At 33.9% G+C, this 16,289-nt stretch overlaps 3 protein-coding genes across 3 annotated transcripts; 2 read left to right on the top strand and 1 right to left on the bottom strand.

Annotated features, from left to right (window-relative positions):
- Nucleotides 1-612: 612 nt before the first annotated feature.
- Nucleotides 613-1,628, top strand: LOC145601164 (photosystem I reaction center subunit N, chloroplastic-like). The gene is made up of 3 exons (XM_081657115.1): nt 613-968; nt 1,144-1,269; nt 1,368-1,628. The coding sequence occupies exons 1-3, from the start codon at nt 687-689 to the stop codon at nt 1,455-1,457; spliced, it is 498 nt and encodes a 165-aa protein (XP_081513241.1). The 5' UTR covers nt 613-686; the 3' UTR covers nt 1,458-1,628.
- LOC145601163 (putative polygalacturonase) lies at nt 1,402-6,614 on the bottom strand. The gene is made up of 5 exons (XM_081657114.1): nt 5,982-6,614; nt 4,131-4,251; nt 3,727-3,901; nt 3,301-3,371; nt 1,402-3,173 (listed from the first exon to the last, which is right to left on the bottom strand). Exons 1-5 carry the CDS (start codon nt 6,435-6,437, stop codon nt 2,533-2,535), a joined length of 1,464 nt encoding a protein of 487 aa, XP_081513240.1. The 5' UTR covers nt 6,438-6,614; the 3' UTR covers nt 1,402-2,532.
- A 2,121-nt stretch (nt 6,615-8,735) lies between these two features.
- On the top strand, nt 8,736-9,719 carry LOC145602753 (uncharacterized). The gene has a single exon (XM_081658916.1). The coding sequence runs from the start codon at nt 8,736-8,738 to the stop codon at nt 9,717-9,719; it is 984 nt and encodes a 327-aa protein (XP_081515042.1).
- Nucleotides 9,720-16,289: the final 6,570 nt, after the last annotated feature.

Genomic DNA, 16,289 nt, shown 5'->3' with positions numbered 1-16,289 from the left:
CAAAATATCCTTTCTTCAAAAAAAAAAAAAAAAAAAAAAAAAAAAAAACAAAATCAAAATATCCATGTTATATTACATGATTACATTTTAAACTAATCCACAGATATAATTCTCCATACTCAATATCTTTTTTTGTTTTTATCTTTTTTTATCGTAACATTTTTTTTACTTGAAAGTTGTAAACTAATTGCTACGTTATTTTATGTGGACAATGATTCTCTCTATCTTTCTCCTCATCATATGATTCTCCTTTTTTTTTTAATCTCTTTCTATCATTCTCATTTTCTAAGATGTAAAATATTGTGCATCCCTTTCATGTTGCAATTAAAAGAGAACGGAAGATGTACAATCATGAATTTCAACAAAATATGAATATTGCCCCCACAATTTAGTGGCGTAACATATGATCATATTTCCAAAGTAAGACAGAAATGAGGAATAAGAAGCACATAATTTGATCCATTTCTCAAGGAGCCCCACAAAAACAAGATACATGACCACAACAAAGATAATTTGCCAATGAGAATGAGGCAATCTCACCTTATCCACACTCTCACCACAAACCCTTAATTACTTCATCCCTCCACATCACTCCTAAATCTTCTTAATCATAAACCTTCTTTCTTTCTCTCCTAATAACCAAAACACACCCTAAAAAAAAAGGCTCACACAAAAACATTGTTAAAATGGCTTCAATGAACTCTAGTGTTCTAGCATGCAGCTATGCCATCTCTGGGGCTGGGGGCTTAGAGCTTAGCTCGAAGGCGTCTTCGGTGTGTTGTGTGGCACCATCATCTTGTGACAAACTGCCTGTGATCAAGGCACAAGCTCAAAAGGAAGAGAAGGCCATTGAAGGAAGAAGAGCTGCAGTTTTCAGCTTGGCTGCTGCCCTTGTTGCCACTTCCTTCTCTTCCAATGCTAATGCTGGAGTCATTGAGGAGTACCTTGAGAAGAGCAAAGCTAACAAGGTTAGTTCCTTTTTGTTTATCTTGATATTCTCTTTTCTTTGTCACCCATGCCAAAAGTCAGTGTCCGCTAGTTTAGTTGGTAAAGTTTTCCGAGGTGGGCAGCACCCCAAGCCGGAAAGAACTATATATGATGATCACACTTATTGACACAGATGATATTAAACTGTTTTACCAGGAATTGAATGACAAGAAGAGGTTGGCAACAAGTGGGGCCAACTTTGCAAGAGCATACACAGTACAATTTGGAACCTGCAATTTCCCACAGAATTTTACAGGATGCCAAGATCTTGCCAAGCAAAAGGTTTATTATACAAATATAGTAAAATTTGGTAAATAAATTAATCAATATTCAAACTTGTTAAACTCTACTAACATCTATTTTCTGATAATTAATTGCAGAAAGTACCCTTCATTTCTGAGGATATAGAGTTGGAATGTGAAGGCAAGGACAAATTCAAGTGCGGTTCTAATGTATTCTGGAAGTGGTGAAATGTATAAAAACCCTCAAATTCATATTCCCATCTTGTTGAGCGTTCTAGTTCCAATCTCATGTATCGTGTACTTATTGTAAAACCGAAAAAGACAAGGGGTTAAGTATTGATTAGAACAAATTAGTCCGTTGCGCGTTTTTGTGAATTGTAACTATTTCTTGTTTCAAAATTGCTAGTCTTGAAGGCAACATATGTGGAGATGATAACCATTTTCATCGAAATGTAATTAACTTGAATTCTGCAACATGATACATCATATTGGGGACTAACCATCCCAAATGCAGAACCACGCTAGGCTGCTAGGGTAAGCCGTAAGCATATACTCCATAAATAGTCGTATACGACACTCGCTAGTTTACCCTTCCCATTTACGGGGATTTGGTGTTCCCATTCTTCCATCCTCTTCATCCTCCTTGCTTGACTCTTCTTTATCGGAGTTGGCTGCTAGCACAACAGGTGAACGTAATGGTTTATAATTAAATTTCTCAATATGCTACCAATTTATACTTCGCATTAAATATAATTCACTTATACTGCATACACATCAAGGGATCGGCAGAATATATCAACTAATTCCAGACATATTTAGACAAGATTTTATAAAGATCAATAGGAACATGGCCTATTCTCAGCTATAATAAAATTTCTACTCAACATGTACACGTATTGATGTTTATATTCCTCCTGGGCATGAAAAAGTGTTCAAAAGTCATCCCAAGTTAGAAATGTGCAAAGAATTGAACGAATAACAATACAATTAAGCGAGCACCGGGCTGGAATCAGGTCATCAGTCTGTATCTGTCCTAAGAAAAATAAGATTTCTAAAATCAGAAAAGCTCACTTGGCTTGGAAGGTGCTGGTTGATGGTGCAACATCAGTAAAGATAATTTTTTCTGCTTCTGAGGCAGACTTCACAAGTTGTAAGCCCTCAAGATATGGTATGATATTGTACAAGCCAATATCTTCAAGCCCCTGTTGTGTCTTCAAATTCTCAGCATTATGAACTTATGATCCTTTTGAAATCAACTGCAGGAGATGATTGAAGCTTGATAACTTGGGAACTAGTTTAACATTCATGTGAACCCACATGATGATGATGATGATGAACTATCAACTTGAAACTGAGGGCATGGAGGTGGAAACACATCGCTTGCAAAACCCGAAACATGTTCACAGTGCCATTTAGCTGATGGGGGGAGGCCAGAAATATTTACGTTTCTCATGCATATACCTTCGTAGGGTGAACCCTCCATACCAAGTATTTCAGGTGCTCTCTTCGAGTTCAAGCTAACAATATTACTTATAAACACCTTACCAACTTTGGGAATGGCCTTAGGGTCCCACTTGTCGTCAGAATGATCATTAGCACCCCTACTGAACTTAATGGGTACTTTTACTCTCTCCAATCTTAGGTTTGATATTGAGATATTCGTTATGTATCCTCCTCGCCCAACATCAGTTTTAATCCTGACCCCAGCCGCCGAATTCCAGACATGAATATCAACAATGGTTATGTTAGATATTCCACCAGACATCTCACTACCTATTCCAACACCTGAGCATGTTGGAGTTGTGCCAGAAATTCTTCTCACTATTATGTTTGAGCTGGGACGTGCCATAGCAATGCCATATTGATCCCACCCACTCTTCACAGCCACAAGATCATCCCCACTCTCAATGTAACAGTCTTCAATGCATACTTCTGTGCTTGAATCTGCAGTTTCAATTGCCATTCTTGAATTATCATGGACAGAGAATATTTGTTTTCTTTTTTCTTTTTTCTGTTCAACCCAAAAAAAGGCAATAGGCAGAAAATAATTGGTAGAAATTTGCCACAGTACCTGGGTCTATACCATCTGTATTTGGGGCATTTAGAGGAGCCAATATTGTCATCTTCCTGATTACAACATTCCTGAAGCAACAAAAAGAAATCCCTGAGAATTTGCTAAAACTATGCTGATGCCCATCCTTAGCAATGTAGCATGTAGGAAAAGCTCTTGCATGATAATATTATTTGACTTAGATTTATAAATTTGGTGCCCTTATGCTGATGCCCATCCTTAGCAATGTAGCATGTAGGAAGAGCTCTTGCATGATAATACTATTTGACTTAGATTTATAAATTTGGTGCCCTTATTATCTAAGAGGGTAACAACTTTATATGGATTTTATCAATAGCATCGCACTATCACATTCTTGACTCTATTTTTATGATTCCTCAAAGATCACTGCCGGCAATAGAATATAATTGCAAGGGCTGTACAAACCTGCAGTACACAGGATGAATGGTCCAAAATGGAGAATTTCGAAATGTGAGGTTGTAAATCAGGATATTATGAGAATTAGCAAGCTCTACAAGATGGCCTCTAGTATGCTCCAGTGTTCTGTTCCACCATAAATCCCACCACATTCTTCCTTGTCCATCAATTGTCCCATTCTGTCCTGGAAATAAAAAGGTAAAAAGACCAATGAGATGTCAACATACCACTAGAAAATATCACAGCTTATAGCAAGGAACCAATGCAAACAGACAGACTCTGGTACAGCTCAAAATTGGAACATGCTAATTTGGTAACTTGCTAATCTGATGTGAGTCACTGAACCTTGTGGATTTTAACCAGTTCGTTTGAGTTAAGGAATAAAAAACAATATTCAAGGGACACACTGATACCTGTAATGACAACGTTGCTGATGGAGTTTCCATGGATGAGACTAATATGTCTGGCACCTAACCTCTCTCTTCCTCTTCCATATGATGGCAAAGGCTCAATGATCGGCCACTCCTTTGGATCCTACTGATACAAAAGCAAACTAATATTTAGGAACACCTAATTTAATATTTAAGTAATTTAACACTAAACTCAATCGCGAAAAACAACTTATAAAGTCAGTGCATTCCATAGCAACTCTTAAACATTCACTACGTAAAACTATAAGGAAAGTTGTAAGTATTGCTTAAGAAATATATAATTCAGACTAAAAAAACTACCAAAAAAATTAATAACAAGAGGAACAACAAAATTAAGCAGAAAATTACTTGTTCCACCTAGAAAGTTTATGGGTAAAAGCATCAAAATTTCACAGAGGCGAGACCAGATGATATGGGCTTCTTCTTTAACTTAAGTTCCAAAGTTGAAGCATTACTATGCCACATATCGAAATTAAAAGTTAAATTCCTCTTTAAGAGAGTGGAAGTACTCAAGGCTAACTTGCTACAAAGTTAGAACAGTAATACATTATGTACTCAATTATATGACATGTCATTCATGTAAAATGTCAATGATAATGCAAACCTACTTTTAATACTAGTATATAAATATTTCATTGCTGATTTCCATTATCATTCATTACCGTCAAGAGAGATAGTAATGACTAATGAGTGGCAATAAAAACTAATGAAGAAAAATACACACATAAAAGTGGAAATGCAAATTATACAGAAAAGGCTCCAAATCATATGTAGCAAAAAACTATTATCAATATTTCAACATGTGATTATTGAACCTATACCGAACAAAAAGTTATTGCAAATGACAAGGTCAATATACAACTATCAGATAAAAAAGTAAATTTATCACCTACTTTCGAATGGATATGAAAACAACACCTCTTTACAATATGGTTTAACCACGAATCCCTCAACTTTTTCAATGAAATCACAGCTATGCTCTTTATTAATAGCAATAGGTAGCACTAAAACATGGAGTAATCAATATACCAAATAAATCCAAAAAAAAAGCTACTAAAAAATGAAACAAAGTAACAACAAGGCAGCTTGAGATCCTAATCAATAGATTAAAAATGGACCGCGCTCATGGTGACTGATATAGTAAGATACAATGACTTAATTAGGCATAAACACCCTCAAATTTATGCAATGAAAGCGACATTGTTCCTAATAATCAATTAGATGATGCTTACACTATCATACAACACTTGCTCATCTCCACTTGCAAAACTAAAAATGGAATGACCAAATCATATAAATCATTTAACTAGCAATTATCAAGACGACATCATCAAGGATCATTAATCTTACTAATAGTAGCATATATCACCTTCGAATTGAAGTACTTTTAAACAGGCAAAGACAAAAATTCAGACCATCAATTTAGCCCATAATGACATTTTCTATTCAAAATCCAACCACTAATAATTTATCCACATTTTTTATCAAACAAAATCAATCTACAAATCTGATCAGCTAACCAAGCATGCAACAGAAAAATTAAACTCAATAATCTCTCTCATACATCAATCATATCATACTTAAAAGTTAAAATCTTCAAATGCACAAATCATTAAATTTAGAGCATAAACTTTCACTATAATTATCAACAAAAAGCAAATTAAATCTCATGAAAAGCTAATCAAATATGCATTCAATCATAAACTCACAAAATAATTGAGAGATTAAAGCATGCAAAACATCAATTACAAAAAAAAAAACCCAACTGAAAAATAGTAAAAAAATAATCAAATCAAATCAAATCAAAATAATTGAATTATGGAGATTACATGCCTGAGATCCCAAAATAACAGCACCCTTTTCAAGAAAAAGCGTGAAATTGCTAGTAAGATTGAAGCTTCCAGTAACCCATCTTCCTTGAGGAACATTAAGCTGGGACCCACCTTTATTCTCGAAACGTTTCAAATACCCAATAGCTTTACGAAACGCGTCGGTGTTCGAAGTCAAACCATCTCCAACACCGCCAAACTCCGTGATTGACACCACAAACTTCCTCTCCGGGTCGGGCCGGAAGAACCCGGAACAGGAATCCGGGTCAGCCCGTGACTCGGAGTGACCCGGAAGAGGCCAAGAAGAAGAGGAAGGAGGAGAAGAAAACGTTTTAGTGGTAAAAGGGAGGGTAAAAACGGCAAAAGTTGTGAAAAATAGCAAAAGAAACGCCCATGTCGGTCGACGAATTATGGTTCCGCCATTGAAGATTGTACCCAATAATGGTTTTTCATCTTCCATTTGAAATGGGGGGATTTTTATATGGTTGAAAAATGTGGGATTTTAGGGATTTGATTTGGGTGATTTTTGTTTTTGGAGAGAGAAAATTGAGAGGTGGGAAATTGGCGGATTACATGGGGATAAAGTGTGAGAAAAAGAAGAAAGGTGGCAGGACTCAGGCACTCAAGCAAGCAGTAGCTACTAGCTAGTGAATGAAATGGTGCAAAATTAGAATGGTTGAGCAAAGTCGAGGGTCCGAGGGGCACCGACTTCGCGACATGGTAAATCTGACTTGACTTGTATTAGTTCACTCGGACTCACTCAATTCAGTATGAACCAAAACTCTTGTATCATTGTGTGCACCTGGTTTATGATACTATGTATATTGAACAGTTTTAGGATTACTTTTAGTCAATTTGAAAAAACTTTTATTACTAGTAACAAGAACATTGGCATAAAGAATACTTGCAAATTCATTGTACGAAGTAAATTCTTTAGTGAGTTTAGTCCATTACTTTTTAGTACTTAACAACAGAACCGAGGTGTCAAAATCACACTCGATCCAATTCGAAAAATATGCAATTTAGATTTTGATTTACGTGGACACAATAATTTAGCATAATTAAAGCTAAAAAATATATCCGACATGATCTTACCAAACCCGACCTCACCAAATCCGACCCGGATACTTGAATTGACACTTAACTAACGTAGTATAGACTACGGATTACTAAAAAAATGATAATACTTGTAATTGTTTGGGAGTACTTGTGATTTACAAGCATAATCCAATTTTATAAATCAAATTAGATGATTCATTAGCGCAAGACCACCATAGAGAAGTTTCTTCAATTAATTATAGGCCAAGATTGTCGATGTTGGGCCTGTTGGCATGCATGAGTTTGGATTGAACTATTGAAGTGTTTGTGTGTTGGGCTGTTCACAGGCTAATCCCCACAAAAACGTAGAACAATAAACTCCGTGGAGCAACAAATTTATGATATCTCCTCTTATCCTAATTTTTTTTTTAATTAAATTTATTTATTAATAAAAAGTCATGCGAAAATCTAAATTATCAAGTATATAAAGTAGAATCAAATAAAGTTCTTTTCATCAAAGCTACGATCTCCTAAGTGTTCTTCGTATTTGAAAATTAGACATTTTTTAGTATTTACAATTTAAAATACTATTCTATTTATTTTTTATTTTAGTATTGTATATAAGAAAAAAAAACACGGTCAAATGAGATCCTATTGATTTGTCTCCATTAGTACATGTTAAAATATCAATAATTTATACTCCAGATTTTACTAACATGTAATTAGTAAAATTTACAATTTAAAATGTGCATAGAGATGAAAAGAGCATTTAAAATGTAGCACAAGTTGTTTTCATTTGGCACTTTTAGCCCTAACTAGTTTAGTTTTTGTATAATTTGTAGCGATCGAGTGTTTATTTAGTGGTTAGTATAAAACATTTCCAAGTTCCAACCTTGAGTTTTGGGGTTTAATTGTTTAAGTCCTAATAAGGTTACTTAAGGCTAAAGATCATCTTATGCTGGTAGAAGGTCGGCGTAGTGTTGTTGTTCTACTTCTTCACCTTCATTTAAGTGTCTAGCTTTATCCCACTAACTCAGACGAGATTTATCTTTGAGATGTTTCACATCGATAGGACAACTCTTCTTACCTAAAAAAAAAAATTATTTTTCTCCTTGACCAGTTATGCAAAGTACATATAAAAATTATTGATTTATGGAGTTTTTTTTAATCAAGCTACTACAAATCAAAACACAAAGCTAGCATTTGATGACACTGTCACACTCTTAGTATATTGTGTAGTACAATATTTATTTATTTTTACTTCAAAATGCCAAACGTCTAATGTTTATCCTATCAGAAGATACAAAATAATACAATAAAAAAATGTCGAATAACCTAGATCTAGATAGGAAAAAGTGTCTAAACTGCTAGCTAGCAATTTCACATAATTAAACAAAAGTCATTATCATAGTTTTTTTTTTTTTTTTTTTTTTTTTGAACTAGAATTTTTCTTGCATTCGCATTAACAAATTAGACATAGTATACTTTTCTTTTCATAATGATTTGGTCAAACAATTCACACTACAATCTAGACAAAAGAGATCGAAGCAAAGCTAAGGAAACTACTCCGTAGATCATTTGATAATAATTTTCTAAGTCAATGATTTGATTTGTATCCAATCAACTCCATTATATAATGATACAAATTAATTAGAGCCTTTTAAGAATTTAAACCAAAAATTCATCATCCAATTCATCAAAATCATTCCAAATTAAAGTCATGGATATTGCTCAAGAGGATTTTCAATCCCTAGGATTTTTTGGCATCTTCAAAAAATCATTCAAAATTATTGTGTCATGGCCTAAAATCTTCTTCCAAATCACCCTTGCCTTTATTTTGCCTCAATATTGCCTTTTCTTTGCCTATGATGGAGTTTCTAAATTTCTCCTTAACAAGATCACTCATGACTCCACCTTGTCCATGATCAACCAAGATGGTTCTCCGTCTTTAAACAATGTTTCCAACTCGACCTCTTCTGAATGGGCTATTTATTCGATTATAAATGTGGTTTATATTATATTGTCTATATGTTTAAATCTACTCATCGTCTCAGCTGTCGTCTACACAGTAGCTTGCATATACACAGGCAAGGATTTCACCTTTAAAAAGGTCGTGAGTGTGATTCCAAAGGTATGGAAACGACTCATGATGACTTTTCTATGCGTTTTTTGCATAATGTTTACCTATATTTTCATGATCTCCATAATAGCAATCGTGTTCGCCACGTTGTTTTACATGGGTGGTGGAAAGGTGGGATTAGGAATGGGCATAATAGGGTTCATCTATGCTATTTTAGCCATGGTGGGATTCCTCTTCATGGTTATAATATGGCAATTGGCTAATGTTGTTTCAGTATTAGAGAAGTATTATTGGTTTGAAGCCTTGAAAAAGAGTAGAGAATTGATCAAGGGCAAAATGGGAACTTCATTTGCTTTACTTTTGGTGCTAAACCTTATTACAACGCCATTTGTGGTATTGGTTCAAAAATATTATGGGTTTGGAATTATAGAGAGAATTTGTTTTGGATATATAAGTATAGTATTGTTAGGGAGTTTGATTACCCTTTATAGTCTTGTTGTCCAAACAGTTTTCTACTTTGTGTGCAAATCATATCACAATGAAAGTATTGACAAATTATCATTGGCTAAACATCTTGATGAGTACCTTGGAGAATATGTGCCTTTGAAGGATGAAGCTGTGTAAGTTAAAGATCTTCGAGTATAACAAGAAGCCAAGAAGGCCGGGCTTATCGATAATTTATGTGTGGGTTGTGTTTGGATAATAGTATAAAAAATGGTTTATATATGGTGTACAAGATGTGTATCAATGTATGTGTTTCTGAAGAAAAAAAAAAAAGTTGAGTAAGTCATTGTGTTTGAATTCATTTTGTATAAAAGTGTGCACTTAATAAAGTTGTTAATTTATTTTAAAAAGAGTACACATACAAAAACAATATAGATCAAGTACTGGCCAAAATTTAATCATCCCGAAATCATATTTTAATTTCTTAAACAAATACACCCATGAATTGGGCCATGAACAAATAAACGTGCATGCCATGAACTTCAATTATGTTAATTGATAATGCTTTGATAGTAGTATAAACTATCTATAGTAGAGTAATTGGAATTAATGGGAAAGAGAAAGAATCCAGGCCATAATAAAAGTAGCGAGTTCTTATCAATGGAGAAAGTGTTATAATTTATAGAAAACGGATGTAATCATGTAATAAAATGTATCACAATTAATTAGAAAACGAAAAGAGTAATACTCAATATATTGATGTAAATTCAGTAGTTCCACATACTCTACTGGAGTACTGGTCCCTAAATCATTGTCCAAATAAGAACATCTAGCCTAAGAAATTTGGGTACAAAAAAAACAAAAAAAAAACTTAGACTAACACCAATCACACAAAATATGAATATGAATATGGATCATATGAAGGTCTTGGTTGTAGTGAAGTTAAATAGCTGATGTTTGTCATATATCTATGACCAATTCCATTGTTTTAATAAATGACTCTTAATTTCCATCACAAATTAGGCCCTCATTCCTATGAATTCATTGAAATGTCGATAGTCTTTAGACATGAATGTTAAGAAGTTTATATTTCCCATCTTTTTGTAAATTAATGAGTGTTTTAGACGAGTCAGATAAGAGAGCTAAAAGTAAAGTATTAAAAGGATATAAACATTAATTATATTGACACTTTGATTTTAAAATACATTCCAAATAAATATTAGAGTGATTTCCATAGAAGTTGTTAAAAGAAATCAAAATTCCTAGTTACCCTACAAGTACTTTTTATCAAAATTTCTTACATATTGTTCACATCGTCTTCTTTAAATAATTAGCAGTTTTACTGGATTAGCAGTTTATGACTTTTATCCACCCAAATGGGTTCCCAGAGGGTATTAGAGACCATGGTAAACGTTTCGGCAATTTTTATTTCTGGGCGAAAAAAGGTCAAAAAATTCCAAAATTGAAGGCTATTATCCAGGCTTTTTGAGAAATTTTGGATGTTAAGGGGCTCGGTGGTAAAAAAGTGTTGAGATCCTAGGGGACACATCTCAGGGTCATATAATGCCGTTTGGAACCATATATGACCATTATATGTTGTCATAAATATTCATGGTAGGCTTGAGTTCACGAAATCGGTGCAATGTGCGAATGGGTAAATTGACCGTTTAAAGGCATATTGGATGGTTGCACCCACCCAAATGGACTCCCAGAGGGTATTAGCGTCCAAGGTAATCATTGGCAATTTTTAATTCCGGCCCAAAAAAAAGTCAAAAATTGTCAAGTTTGAATGCTATTATCCACGTTTTTTGAGAAATTTTGGAGGTTTCGAGACCCGATATCGGAAAGTCTTGACATGCTAAGGGATACATCTCGGGGTCATATAATGACGTTTGGAACCATATATATGACCATTATATGTTGTCATAAATGTCCATGGTGTAGCTTGATTTTATGAAATTAATGCAAGTTGTAATCGGATAAATTGATTGGTTAAAGGCATATTGGATGGTTTTATCTACCCAAATGGGCTTCCGGAGGGTATTAGGGACCACGGTAAACGTTTCGGCAATTATTATTTCCGGGCGAAAAAAGGTCAAAAAATTACAAAATTGAAAACTATTATCCACGTTTTTTGAGGAATTTTGGAGGTTACGGGGCCTGGTGGCAAAAAGTGTTGAAATCCTAGGGGATACATCTCAGGGTCATATAATGTTGTTTGGAGCTATACATGACCATTATATGTTGTCATAAATGTCCGTGGTATAGCTTGATTTTATGAAATCAGTGCAAGTTGTAATCGAGTAAATTGACTGGTTAAAGGCATATTGAATGGTTTTATCCACCCAAATGGGCTCCCAGAGGGAATTAGGGACCATGGTAAACGTTTCGGCAATTTTTATTTCCGGGCCAAAAAAGGTCAAAAAATTCCAAAATTGAAAGCTATATTATTATCCACGTTTTTTGAGGAATTTTGGAGGTTACGGGGCCCGGTGACAAAAAGTGTTGAGATCCTAGGGGACACATCTCAGGGTCATTTAATGCCATTTGGAACCATATATGACTATTATATGTTGTCATAAATTTCCGTGGTAGGCTTGAGTTCACGATATCGGTGCAATGTGTGAATGAGTAAATTGACCGTTTAAAGCCATATTGGATGGTTTCACCCACCCAAATGGACTCCTAGAGGGTATTAGCGTCCAAGGTAATCATCGACAATTTTTATTTCCGGCCCAAAAAAAGTCAAAATTTGTAAAAATTGAAGGCTATTATCCACGTTTTTTGAGAAATTTTGGAGGTTTCGGGACCCGATATCGGAAAGTCTTGAGATGCTAGGAGATACATCTCGGGGTCATACAATGACGTTTGGAACCATATCATATGTGACCATTATGTTGTCATAAATGTCCGTGGTGTAGCTTGATTTTATGAAATCAATGCAAGTCGTAATCGGGTAAACTGACTGGTTAAAGGCATATTGGATGGTTTTATCCACCCAAATGGGCTCCCGGAGGGTATTAGGGACCAAGGTAAAGGTTTCGGCAATTTTTATTTACGGACGAAAAAAGGTCAAAAAATTCCAAAATTGAACGCTTTTTGAAAAATTTTGGAGGTTACAAGGTCCGGTGGCAAAAAGTGTTGAGATCCTGGGGGATATATCTTATGGTCATATAATGCTGTTTAGAACACATATGACCATTACATGTTGTAATAAATGTCCGTGGTAGACTTGAGTTCACAAAATCGATGCAATGTGCGAATGGGTAAATTGACCGTTTAAAGACATATTGGATGGCTGCACCCACCCAAATGGACTCTGAGGGTATTAGTGTCCAAGGTAATCATCTCGACATTTTTTATTTCTGGTCCAAAAAAAGACAAAAATTGTCAAAATTGAAGGCTATTATTTAAGTTTTTTGAGAAATTTTGGAGGTTTCGGGACCCGGTATCGGAAAGTCTTGAGATGCTATGAGGTACATCTTGGGGTCATATAATGACGTTTGGAACATATATGACCATTATATGTTGTCATAAATATCCGTGGTGTAGCTTGATTTTATGAAATCAGTGCAAGTTGTAATCGGGTAAATTGACTGGTTAAAGACATATTGGATGGTTTTTTCCACCCAAATGGGCTGCCGGAGGATATTAGGGACCATGGTAAACATTTCATTAATATATATACATATGTATATATATATATATATATATGTTAATTGATAATGCTTTGAATGTAGTATAAACTATCTATAGTAGAGTGAGTGGGGTTAATGGGAAAGAGAACGGATCCATAAGCAAGTCCTTATCAACGGAGAAAGTGTTATAGTAATTTATAGAAAACGGATGTAATAAAATGTATCACAGTTAATTAGAAAACGAAAAGAGTAATACTTAATATATTCATGTAAATTCAGTAGTTCCACATATTTACTGGTCCCGAAATCATTGTCCAAATAAGAACATCCCGCGTTAATTAAATAGCCTAAGAAATTTGGGTACTACCAAAAAAAAAAAAGACTAACACCAATCACACAAAACATTGAATATGAGTACTCAAAAAAAAAAAAAAAAAAAAAAAAAAAAAAAAAAAAAAAAAAAAAACAATGAATATGAATATGGATCATATGGAGGACTTATTGGTTGTAGTGAAGTTGAATAGTTGATGTTTGTCATCTATGACCAACTCCTTTGTTTTAATAAATGACTCTTAATTTCCATCACAAATTAGGCCTTCATTCCAATGAATTCATTGAAATGTCGATAGTCTTTTGATATGAATATTATGAAGTATATATTTCCATCTTTTTGTAAATTAATGAGTGTTTTAAGCGCGTTAGATAAGAGAGTTAAAAGTAAAATATTAAAAGATATAAACTATAATCATATTAATTCCAAAATAAATATTAGAGTGCTTACCATGAAAATTGTTAAAAGAAATCAAAATTTCATAATTACACTACGAAGGGCTTGTTCTCATTGACTGAACTCAGCTGAATTGAACTGAAATGGATTGAACTCAGTTGAACTGAACTGAATATTTTATAAGAGAAGAAAAATAGGAGCTGAACTGAACAAACTGAACTGAATTTCAACGTAAGAGAACAGCCCCGAATACTTTTTACCAAAATTCCTTACATACTGTTCCCATCGTCCATCTTCTTTAAATAATTAGCAGTTTTACTGGATTAGCGTTTTATCATTATCATCAAATATATCATTTGTTCTTAAATTGAAAATTCAAACTTATTTCTCTCCCTTTTTTATTTATTTTATTTTTTTTTATTTCACATAAGAAACGAAAAGATTAGTCAAAGTCTTTGGTTGACTTGTATTAAATTAATTGCATTATATTATGATAATTATAATTTATTCTCCCAAAATTTCAACCACTCCTATCCAAAGACGTACACTCCAAACTAACGCCATGAACATGAACAAAGAGCAAGATGTGTTTCAGTTCCAATGCTTTTTTTGGCATCTTCAACTCTTCAAGGAATCAATCAAGCTCATCTTGACATGGCCAAAAATCTTCATTCAAATCACCCTCATCTCGATTTTCCCTCAATCTTGCATCTTCCTACTTGATAATCGGGTATTTATGCCTCACTACAATAATCATAATGTGTCCGACTTTAGGGCCATGTTTGGTTTGATGTAAAAGGTTTCATGGAAAATGATTTTTTCATTTTTTTTTTCTTCCCATTTTCCTTTGTTTGGTTTGTTAAGAGGTGAAAAACAATTTTTCCAAGGGTGAAAAATTACATCCTTAATGATGGAAAACATTTTTCTTCCCAAAACAAAGGAAGCCACATTTTCTTCTCTCCTCCTTACCTCCTTTTTCGCTTCCCTCTCATTCATCCTTATATTTCAACTCCTATTTTTTATTTTTCTTGAACTTTTCTTGTATGCAACCAAACAAAGGAATGAAAATTAATTTGAAATTGTGTTTCTTCTTGAAAACTAATTTATTTTTTATTAAAAATGTTTTGCGTTAAACCAAACGGGGCCTGGGATACAACTAAGTAAGCTCTCCATGGTATATTGGTATAACGATATTTTGGGCTCTATATCTCTAAGGAAATGATTACCTTTTTGCTTATGAAAACAGCCTATTATTCATGTGCTACTTCGTATATTATAAGGTAAGTGTGTGTGTGATATTATTTCCAAAGACAACCCATTCTACAAGTAAGAAAACTCGAATAAAGCTAAGCGACAGTGGAAGGAGGCCGTGCGAAAGGGGCCGCGTCAGCGCGTCAATTTTTATTATTTTTTAATGGCGTTGCTAAGACGTTTATTAGGTTTTTCTTGTTTTTTTCTTTCTTTTTATTTATTTATTTTTGGAAAGGGCCGTATATTCACTTTTAGGATGTACGTAAATTTTCAATTTTAATTTTTTTTGGAAAATTTGATAATTACCACCTTCTGTTATGTCCATTTTAGCAATTACCACCTTCTATTTTTTTTTTGAAAATTACCACCTTCTATTTTTAAAAACATCAAAAGTTACCACCTTCTTGCCCCTCAACTACCACGTGACGTCATTTTGGGCTCATTCTTTCCCTTTTCTCCCTATTTCCTTCACATTTCTCATTTCTAACTCGATTCTCATCCCCCCTTTCACTTCTTTTCCCCCAAACAATCAAAAACACTTCAATTCACTCCTCCAAATCAAAATTGACGAATAATTATTGGTGGTTTGGGGGAAAAAAAGTGAAAGGGGAGATGAGAATCCAAATAGGAATGAGAAATGTGAGGGAAATAGGGAGGTAAGGGAAAGAATGGGCTCAAAATGACGTCACGTGGTAGTTGGGGGACAAGAAGGTGGTAACTTTTGATATTTTTGAAAATAGAAGGTGGTAATTTTCAAAAAAAAATAGAAGGTGGTAATTGCTAAAATGGACATAACAGAAGGTGGTAATTGTCAAAATTTCCATTTTTTTAATGTATTTTTTATTTTTATAATTTGAAGTGAGGGTTACATAAAAATGAAAGTAAAAATTCGAATTAAATTCGTAACAGGCGTAAAAATGATGGTTGAGGCATAGTACTTAAAGCTTAATATACATTTGTTGAACATTAAGTCCAAAACTAAAGAACATGATGACTAATTCTAATGAACATATATAAACCCCAATGAATATAAGCTAAGAGCTATAGCTAAGATGATGTTATTTTTATTAGAGTAAGCTAATAGCTATAGCTAAAATGATGTTATTTTTATTAGAGTTAGGGCCTGTTCTCATT

This window comes from Chenopodium album, chromosome 21 (assembly GCF_948465745.1).
Source record: "Chenopodium album chromosome 21, dcCheAlbu1.1, whole genome shotgun sequence".
Classification (NCBI taxonomy): domain Eukaryota; kingdom Viridiplantae; phylum Streptophyta; class Magnoliopsida; order Caryophyllales; family Amaranthaceae; genus Chenopodium; species Chenopodium album.
This window is presented reverse-complemented; position numbering and strand designations above follow the sequence as displayed.